At 32.4% G+C, this 10,849-nt stretch overlaps 2 protein-coding genes across 7 annotated transcripts in view; one reads left to right on the top strand and one right to left on the bottom strand.

The window, feature by feature from the left end:
* Positions 1-5,404: 5,404 nt before the first annotated feature.
* On the top strand, positions 5,405-9,120 carry RpL30 (ribosomal protein L30). Of its 3 annotated transcripts, none has more exons than XM_018544110.1 (4): positions 5,405-5,474; positions 5,619-5,666; positions 6,088-6,233; positions 8,914-9,120. In XM_018544110.1, exons 2-4 carry the CDS (start codon positions 5,646-5,648, stop codon positions 9,089-9,091), a joined length of 345 nt encoding a protein of 114 aa, XP_018399612.1. In that variant the 5' UTR covers positions 5,405-5,474; positions 5,619-5,645; the 3' UTR covers positions 9,092-9,120. The 3 variants fall into 3 exon arrangements, with proteins under 3 accessions (XP_018399612.1, XP_018399605.1, XP_018399618.1); XM_018544103.1 differs by having other exon boundaries at positions 5,467-5,547; XM_018544116.1 differs by lacking the exon at positions 5,405-5,474 and adding an exon at positions 5,487-5,497.
* A 586-nt stretch (positions 9,121-9,706) lies between these two features.
* Positions 9,707-10,849, bottom strand: part of Ip259 (NSA2 ribosome biogenesis factor-like IP259) — a 4,922-nt gene continuing 3,779 nt past the window's right edge. For all 4 annotated transcript variants that reach the window (XM_018544135.1, XM_018544157.1, XM_018544149.1 and 1 more), the window contains exon 2: positions 9,707-10,528. In XM_018544135.1, coding sequence (XP_018399637.1) covers positions 9,721-10,500 — 780 coding nt within the window. In that variant the 5' untranslated portion in view covers positions 10,501-10,528 and the 3' untranslated portion in view covers positions 9,707-9,720. The remainder of the gene's footprint in view (positions 10,529-10,849) is intronic.

The raw sequence follows: 10,849 nt of genomic DNA, 5'->3' as shown, positions 1-10,849 counted from the left end.
GAAGACTAGAACCAGGAGAGTAAACTCGGTCAAATATCGGTAGTGGGGGTAGGCCAAAAAGTGACGGCGGATAACTTCCCCCACTCTTGCGCTTCATTAGTCCTCTCTGTCGCTCTGATAGTCGTTTTCAATTCGTGACTGCGCATGTCAAACAAACCTTGTTTCTGTTTAATTGAATTTTGGACTCAAGAAGACTAAAAATCATACATATTTCAATATATGTTATTCCAACGACGACGGAAATATTAATAATATTCTGTAAATAAAAAAAAATTACTGTAATCATACTCCAAAATTTGTATACAATACAGAATTTACCTATAAACAAGTTATTTAATATACAGTATAATTTCTTTTTACAACTTACATTCTGTTTAAGATGGTTTAAGAAGATTTTTTTCTTTTTTAAGTGTGTCCCTCGGATGAGGGGAAAATAAAGCGTCTTTAGCCCTAACCTTTTTGGGCTATATAACGCCAAGAAGACTTCTTGATAACGCAAAGGTTAAGAACAAGACTTCTTGGTTATAACTGACGCGCGCATGCGCAAACTTTCATTCAATGTGCAATGCCACTGCGCATTGAATGAATAACCGCGGACGTTTTTTGACCTACCCCCACCACGCTAGTTTACTCTCCTGGTTCTAGTCTTCTTGGAAATAACGTAACGGAATTGCTCTGATTAGTTAATCCCTTCCATTTGCCTTTTCCGTTGTTGTTCCGTTCCTCTATTTCTGACTCCATGTGACTGCACCCTAAATCTCAGACATTTTTCCTCCTTGCTCTTGTTACCTCGTGTAGATTATTATTAAAGTTTATATATTGAACTCAAGTCTTAAAATCTATCTGCCTACCGCTTTTCCATTGAAATAAACCCTCAGCATTTGAGTGAGATAAACATTCTCCAACGACGTAACAAAGTACGCCACAGATTCTTTCGTTCTGAGTGAAAACGCGACGAATGATTATAATTTTATTAAGATTTTAGGAGAGCAAGCTGTACTCTACCTTTTAGAAGACAAATACGTGTCTTAAACGTATAAAATTATACTCATTCGTCGCGTTTTCACTCAGAACGAAAGAATCTATAAGAAAAATGCGGGAATCGGCCTTGTGAACCGAGTTATTAAGCGTTACAGTTCGAGACTTTACAGGTTAAGATATCTGTCATCCCGATTCGATATATATTATGTATATATGTGTACGTACACAGTCGCAAGTTACTGCACACATAAATATTCAATATGGCGATGAAATGTTGCAAGTTACTCCGTTCGGCGGACATGGCAGTACACGGAACATTTTTCGTGACCAACTTTTTTCTCCATATCCTATCTAGTTAAGTCTCCTTACTTTTACTTCATGAGAGAAGCGCAACCGTTGTTCCGCGTCCTGATTAGCTGACTGTCAGCCAATCATGACATTCATTCAGTGGTATTAAAAATGGCTGACTAATAGACGATTGGTGGATTTCATATTTCGCCTGCAAACGACGCCATTTTTATTACTTTTCTTAGTAATTTTACGATACTGACTTAAGTCGGTTGCACTTCTCTGATATCTAGAACTCTAGGCTCCTTAAGAGAGGACGTAAGGTCTTTGCACGTAAAAAAGCGTTAACCGTAACTTTAACCTTTCTTTTGCTGTTTGACCCGAATTATCTCTTTTCCAAACATCAGAGACGAAAACTACGACCACCCGTGCCAAAATAGTGTATAAATAACCTGATAGCTTTCCTATTAGTTGATATTAAGATGTTAAATGTAAAATTCCAACATGACGAAATTTTTACGACTAATTTTAAAATTACCGAATTTCACTTGCATTGCTCCATCTGATTGGACGTGTTGGAAACTACTAAAATTACGGTTACGGTTAACGCTTTTTTAGGGTGCCGTCACATACAGCCCGCAATCCGTAATCCGCACCGGATGTCCGCAAAAGTTGCTAGGCATTGCGTCCGTAACGTTACGTGTATTTTATCTTCTTATGTCCCATGGAGCCGTAAAAGTTACCAGTTTTTACTAGTAATGCTTTACATTATTTTTTTATTTAACAAGATATATTGATTATTTTTAACTTATTTCATAAGAAAACTGCAGAATATATTTTGATTATAACAAAAACTTTACTTAAACCGTCAAATTTAGTCAAATAAATAAAATTAGAAAAAGCATTACTAGTAAAAACTGGTAACTTTTACGGAATTACGGTTCCATGGGACATAAGGAGATAAAATACACGTAACGTTACGGACGCAATGCCTAGCAACTTTTGCGGACATCCGGTGCGGATTACGAATTACGGGCTGTATGTGACGGCACCCTTATGGGCCTTCTACAATAAGCCGTAAGTCACAAATCATAAGTCATAAGCTAGAAATGGACCAATCACAGTCGTCAATTTTTAGTTTCTTACTTCCGATTTATGACTTATGGCTTATTGTAGAATTGCCCATTAAGCTGGTTCTACATTAGTTGCAAGTCGATCGCAAGTTCGTTGCGACAGCCAATCTCAAGCTTGCATTTTGAAATCAACGCTTCAGATTGGCTGTCGCAACAAACTTGCGATCAGCTTGCAACTAATGTAGAATCAGCTTTACGTGCAAAGGCCTTTAGGGGCTACGCAGAATAAAAGGAACAGAGAACAGAGAATAAGGGTGCAAACTCATGCAGCGGAATAGCGTAACGCGGAACGAGAGCAGAACCAATAACGAGCATTCTGTGTTTCTAGAGAATCTCGTGATTGGTTCTACTCTCGTTCCGCGTTACGCTATTCCGCTGGGCTATGTTCAGATTCCCACCCGAGTGCCACTCAGGTATCCTTCTATCCTTAGCCCGGATCCTCATACGGACAACAGCGCTTTGACACTGGACGCTGATTGGTGAAAAACGGGTTATGGGGGTAAATTTTACCCTCGCCACCGGTTTTTCACCAATCAGCGTTTGGTGTCAAAGCGCTGTTGCCCGTATGAGGATCCGGGCTTATTGTTTGCCAAATGTTAAACAAGGATGACATGACACCCAGGGAGCACTCGGGTGGGAATCTGAACACGCCGATGGGTTTGCACCCTAAAGCGGGGAGCACAGACTTTTGCATAACGCATAAAGCATGTGCATAAGGAATTTCATTGGTCCATTTTCTTATGCATGAGTCAATGGACCAATCAAATTCTTTATGTATATGGTTTATGCGTTATGCAAAAGTCTGTGCTACCCGCTTAAGAGCCCCAACACACACTTTTGCATAATGCATAAAGTATGTGCATAAAGAATTTCATTGGTCTATTTTCTTATGCATGAGTCAATGGACCAATCAAATTCTTTATGTATATGGTTTATACGTTATGCAAAAGTCTGTGCTCCCCACTTAAGAATTTCAACCTATCAGAAATCATAAACTGTGGAATAAACAGTGTGTATTCCATAGTACACCCACGGTAATTGATTCTGTCCCTCGGAAATTTTCACAAAATGAAAAGTGACCTCCTTTCTATATTAATTGTCACTATTCATGCACGATAAGATTCAGTCGTAACGTTAATCGTGCATGGATTGTGACAATTAATATAGAAAGGTGGTCATTTTTTATTTTGTGAAAATTTCCGAGGGACAGAATTAATTACCGTGGGTGTACATAATTTCTGATAGGTTGAAATTCTTATTCTCTGTTCTCTGTTCCCTGTTTCTTTTATTCTGCGCAGCCCTTATTTAAAAATTCAAGAAACAATTCAAGTCACTATTATCGAGAGGAAGTAGAAATTCCCTCCACTAGTCAGCAAGATAATAATATATTAGTTGCTTTCTATTTACACACAAATGAAACTGAGTTTGAAGTGAGCTGAGTATAAAATACTCAGATTAATGACGTCACTACTTGCTTACTTTGGTAAAATTAGAGTCCTAGATATCAGAGAAGCGCAACCGATGTTCCGCGTCCTGATTAGCTGACTGTCAACCAATCATGACATTCACTCAGTGGTATTAAAAATGGCTGACTAATAGACGATTGGTGGATTTCATATTTCGTCTGCAAACGACGCCATTTTTAATACTTTTCTTAGTAATTTTGCGATACTGACTTAAGCCGGTTGCGCTTCTCTGATATCTAGGACTCTAGGTAAAATTAACAAATAACAATACAGGTTTTTATAACCTCACTTTTAAAGTGAGTCTACGAGACTCAATAAAGCACACGGTCTCGATCTTGTGCAGTTTGTAGGTAAAAATTCAGTTGAATCTCACTTCTCAGAATGTAAAAGAAACGCGCATTCAACTGAGTTATGACGTCACAAGTGAGAATTATCTGAAGGTGCTTTTTCATGCGCAACACGCTGCAGCAGCAATTCGTTACTATTGGTTAAGAATTTTATGTAAGCTAGATGACGCACTTCCGGCGCAAAATACATTTTGCCGCAGTTCGTTGAAGTTGAACCGAACGAACAGCAAGCAGCAAGCGGCAAAATCGAGGTAATATTATTTATTGCAATAAATATTAGGAAAATTAACGAAGAATGGCTTCGGATAAGGTACGAATGTTTGTAAATTAGATCATTTTATACTTTACACTTTACTTTTTCAAATTTGTGGTAAAGTATAAAATGATCTAATTTACAAACATGTATCCGTACCTTATCCGAAGCCATTTTTCGTTTATTTTCCTAATATTTATTGCAATAAATAATATTTTTATAATGAAACAACGGACATATTGTACGCTTTCTCGATTTTGCCACTTGCTGCTTCCTGTTCGTTCGGTTCAACTTCAACGAACTGCGGTAAAATGTATTTGCGCCGGAAGTACGTCATCTAGCTTACATAAAATTCTTAACCAATAGTAACGAATTGCTGCTGCAGCGTGCTGCGCATGAAAAAGTACCTTGAGAATCGGAGTAAATGGAAAGCAACTATTATTAGACTCTGACGATGATCGGTAGATTTTATGACTTTTATGTTATCAAAGACAGAGAGATTGAATTGATGTAATATTCAATTTCTGTTTCTTTTCCACCTTTATATACTGTGGCCCGTATTCAGAACGCGCTAACAACGGTTAGCACGCTAACATGCTATAGTTTACGTCACGTATACTATAGAATTTCAGAGATAAAAACGCGCTTTTATTGATAAAAGTGCGTTCTGAATACGGGTCTATATGTTAATACATATGTTATATAATGTATATTAATGTTTATGTAATTATACATGTTTTTTTATTCGAAAAAAATATATTCATTTATATTATATACTATACTTTATTCCTTCATTTTTATCACTTTTTACGCATATTTTTTAATTTTCGTGCTTATTTACTTTTTTTATTCTAGCGTAGGGAATTGTAGGGATTTTTTATAACGTTGGTAGGGGTAAATGATATTTACGTTTTAACCACACTGCTAGTCGGAGCCATTTTACCAAAAGGCTCAGCAGCCGGGGCACTCTACTAAAATTGTGGATTTTTTTTCTGTCAGTTCGAAGGTACGTGACATCGAATTCCAAGTGTTAACTAGAGGCGGGAGCCATTAATTAAAGAAGAAGAAGAATTCCAAGTGTATATATCGTTCAATATATATAATTATTTAAATATACACAAGATTAATTGATTTATAAATATCGTTACAGCTGTGAGAAGAACTGCTGATTGCAAAAATGGTGGCTCAGAAAAAACAGGTATTAAGCAACGCCGTGCACCCACGTGCACGTTTATAAATATTCTGTGTAATTAAGTTTTTAAGTAGATATTTAAGATCTTTTTAGTAGATATTTATTATATATATATATATATATATATAATATAATTGCCTTATTATAATATTATTACAATTATTGTAACTTGTGCAAATCGTAATTATTTTGATCAGTTAAATAAAAAGCTGAAACAAGTACTTACCACGTAGAACAGCTGTCTAGAATGAATCAGCTATTCCAACATTCACATTGTTTTTTCTGAACTTATTTCTGTTTAATATTAAAGATAAAATAAAGCTTACAAGATAATGTAAAATGTTTTAATTAATGAACAATTTGTAACTTATTACTTTTGTATTTGTAATGTTAAGTGCATTTAATAAAATGTTACTCAATTATGTAGAAAAAGGCTCAGGAGAGCATTAATACCAGATTAGCTCTCGTCATGAAATCTGGTAAATATGTCCTTGGTTATAAGCAGACTCTCAAGTCCCTACGTCAAGGCAAAGCCAAATTGGTCATCATTGCTAGTAATACACCGCCACTGAGGTGAGACTAAGAAGTAGCACTCCTTTTGTATTTACAAATTGACATTTTTAAAATTTATAAATATATATATATATTGATATTGTAAGCATAATTAATCCTTGTCAATATTTAAAATAATATATATACATATTATTATTGACAAGGATTAATTATGCTTACAACACCAACATTGACGGAAACTTGCATAGAATTGAGAATATTTTTTGACTTAATCAAGAATATGTATACAATATATTTTGATTTATAATACTTCATATATTTTATGTAACATTAAAAATGACTCGATTGAAGTTAAAACGTTTGTTTTAGATATATTTATATGATTGTTTAAATTAAATTGTTCATAAATTTACTTGGCTTGTTGCCCTCTTTATATTTATACTATTGTATATATGTGTATGTGTGTGTATGTGCGTGCGTGTGTGTTACATATATACATAGGTTGTCTGACAAGTTTTGAGCCCCATTCTCGGTCAAATTCAATTTTATTTTTCGTTATGGCACTCTCTATAGTCTATACTATCTATACCGTTACTTGTTTTTATGTTGGGCTCAAAACTTTTCAGACGACCCTCGTATATACAGGAAATGGAAGTAACTTGTTACTTGTAACGAAGTTACAGTTACAAGTTACTTTTTTAGTAACTTTACTGGTAACTGCGTTACTTTCTTTTTTTGGTAACTGTAACGGTAATGTAGTTACATTTTTTTGATAATGGTAACGAAATTTACAGTTACTTTTATTGCATACGATTAGATATGTTATTCTGTTATATAACAATTATATGTTAAAAATTGTCAATGAAATAAAAAGGCAATTAAGAGTCAATATTATTTGTGTGAACTAATAAAACATTTAATATATTATAAATTAAAATAAAATATCAATAAATTCATTTTTGGTTCGACTCATTCATATTTGGAATGACTTGCATTTGCAATGTGTTAACAAAATAATGATTTTGATCGTCACCGAATTTTAATAAATGACTCTTTTAACGACATAGATTACTCGAGGGTGAGTTTTTTGTCAGAGGGACAATTGCTTGTCACATTATTTTATTAATATAACGTTAATTTTTGTGTCCTTATTAGAACCACAGGGATACATCACAAACGATCTTCCAATCGCTTGATGAGCTAAATTGTTCTCTCTGTGGAAATACTCAACGTTTTAGAACATAACAATCCATCATAGTATTTTTCTTGTTTTTTCTGCGTTAACTAAAGATGTTTTACTGCGTTAATTAATATTTATATGTACATCTGAGGATGGCTCGAATATGCAGTCGAAACGTTATGATTTGACTTATGTTTGCGTGCACTTTTAAAGTGTGAATTTTAGTTTATTGATATTTTATTTTAATTTATAATATATTAAATATTTTATTAGTTCACACAAATAATATTGACTCTTAATTGCCTTTTTATTTCATTGACAATTTTTAATACTAAGAGTCCTGTATATTCGTTTTATTTTAAATTATGTTATTAATTACGACAGCTATAAATGTGGTTGTAGGACATTGAATGTTTTTATTTAATAGAGACGTACAAGCTGCATTTAGTTTTTAATCTAAACATCATACACATTTGTTCTAATTGAGCTGTGTAAAAAGCTTTATTCTGTACATTTCTGTATACATTTATGTTGAGCAATTAGAAAACACCCCTTTTTGCAAAACTTCTGTCATATATTTTAATTATAGCGTTATAATTTTCTTTCTATCAAAATATTTGATTTACAGCTAAAAGTATAGATTATTTAAGTAAAAATATAGCTGTAATATAGATTATTTCTTAATTTTCCTTTTAATTTCTAACTTATATCGTGATTTAGATAGTCCTAAACAATCTTATATAATCTTCTAGTTTTCTACAAAGTATTAAAAAATTTCTGAAATATTTCAGCTGTCAACTGCTGTAGCGATTATTAAGTGATCTTTGACAGCTGAGAAATATATACAGTACCATTATTTCAGGAATTATTTTGCACTTCTATTTTCTTATGTGATACATCGGACATATTATGTATATCTCAGTTTGCTGCATATTTTACAGGTTTTAGAATTACGAAATTATGTTAAAAAAAACTAAGAAATAAAACTATACAGTGTCAGTGTGTGTTATACATGCTATATATATATATCTATATATATATATATATATATATATATATATATATACATACACATATATATTGCTTTTATTAACGTTTAAACAAAAAATATTGCAAAAGTACATTTTCAGACTAATTTTTAAAAAATAACTTCCCATTCCTTGTATATGTGTGTGTGTGTTTAGAATTAATTAGGTTAGGTCCACAACCTGGCTTTAGAAGGCCCTAAGTCGTAAAGCTGTAAGAAATTGACCAATTTCAATCGATTATTTTTCTCGCATTCAACTATAATTAGTCAATTTCTTTGGTTTTACGGATTAGGGTCTCTTAAAGCGAGGTTGTGGACCCAGCCTAAAGTATCAATTTTAAATGAATAATCCACATAAAATTATGTATTAAAAGATAATAATATTGATACAACTATTTATTTGTGTATTATAAATCATAAATAGAAGTACTATGGAGTAGTCTCCTGCCTCTATCTATTTATAATTGTAAGTGCACAGGGTATTAGATTATAATTCTTTAACAATTAAAATATGATTTGTTTGGATTTAACAGGAAATCCGAAATCGAATATTACGCGATGTTGGCGAAGACTGGTGTACATCATTATACTGGAAATAATATTGAGCTAGGTACAGCCTGTGGTAAATATTTTCGTGTTTGTACACTTTCGATCACAGATCCTGGTAATTCCGACATTATAAAGTCTATGCCAACTGGTGATCAAGCATAATGTGTACATTTTTAATTTAATAAAAAATACAAAAAAATCTAAAAATTACTTTTTATTTATTTCTGTCCTCAATGTACATCTTTATACATACATATAGTATTTCAATTTTTAATCGTACTATTACTTAGTAACAATAAGTTTACGTTAAGACTACATAAAATATTTTATATGATTTAGTTATTCTCTTTTTTTATAATCCAAAAGAAATAGACAAGTTATATACTATAACAATATTAAAATCTTTGTATCATTATAAACATATATATATATATATATATATATATATATATATATTATATGTATATATGTTATAATGTAAATAATATTGGAATATTAATTTTAAAAGTATAATTTTTGTAAAATAACCAATTGTAAAAAAGAGAAAAGTAGATGTATATTTTTTCCATTTTTTTTTCTACAACCAAAAGTGTTTTACACTTGTTTAGTTCATAATTGTAATAAGTATATAAGTAGTATGTCGATTAAATATGTATATTACTTTGTATACAGCATGGTATTTATAAGATAAATCTTTTTTAATATAAAATATTACGAATTATTGAATACTATTGTACATACAATAAGATTTTCAATCAATAAAATCATAACTTGGAAATTATAATACAAGTTTATACAAGCAAAACAGCATTGATACATCCATCATTCTCAGGATTATTCGTAACTTGAGCGAATTTTCCCCATACAACTTTACCCGATTGCGTTACAAGACCCAATTCTGAAATATTTACTTCGATAATAGTTCCCTTGGTAATAACACCTAAATTTGTGTACATAGGAGAGCTCGGATTTTTCTTGACTCCAATGATTGGCAGTGAGAAAGTTGCCTTAAGCTCAGGATGAGTGACATGGGCGGTTTTAAATCTTAATGCCATTGGTCTGATAAATCTTTCAAATTTCGGTGGTTTTCTTGTAAAATTTTCTCCAACAAAGGTCACTTTAGTGACCATTCGCTTCCACGATTTCCGTTTCGTTTTCCCGCTTCTTACTACTTTAAAAACTTCTGACTCTGATTGCGCTCTAACTTTAGGTATTGGAACATCCCACTTGCCAACTTTCTCTTTTCGTTTCTGTTTTATCATATTTGATAGTACTTTGGCGCGTTTAGTAACATCACGATCCAGCAGGTATACAGGCAATGCTCCTTCCGGTAGCTTGTCAGACTTGACCTTGACTTTCTTCTCTTCATGAGCTTTAATCTTCTTTTTCATTTGAATCTTCTCGTTGTGTCGCTCTTTATTAAACATCTTAGCCTTTAAACCATGTAAACTACGGGCTTGCTTTGCTCGTTTGTGAGGCACACGAGCCTCTCTCTTCCTCTTTCTTTCCTCATAGTCCAAACGGCGACCATGAAGCTTACGGTGTTTCTCGATATATTCGTTCTGTGGCATTTTTCTACTCACATAGAATAAATTCTTTCTGAAAAAAGTAATTACTTGAATAATTTGAACATATATTATTAGCATATATCATATATAATTTTGTAGGTTTCTACAATGATAATGGCCATATGTACATTATCCTTGTCAAATTGAATATTATTGCAAACAAAATAATGTTAGATGAATATATATGTGAAATAATTTTATTTATATATTATAATACTAATCTAGACAAAAATATTTGTTTGTATTATCTTTACCAAAACTGTTACAGCATATTTATTATATTAGATATAATAAATAGGCGAAATAGTATAGGACTTTTAATATTCAACACACAAAGTATATATATATATAT

The sequence above is a fragment of the Cyphomyrmex costatus genome, unplaced genomic scaffold (genome assembly GCF_001594065.2).
Source record: "Cyphomyrmex costatus isolate MS0001 unplaced genomic scaffold, Ccosl1.0 scaffold1135, whole genome shotgun sequence".
NCBI classification, from domain to species: Eukaryota; Metazoa; Arthropoda; class Insecta; order Hymenoptera; family Formicidae; genus Cyphomyrmex; species Cyphomyrmex costatus.
This window is presented reverse-complemented; position numbering and strand designations above follow the sequence as displayed.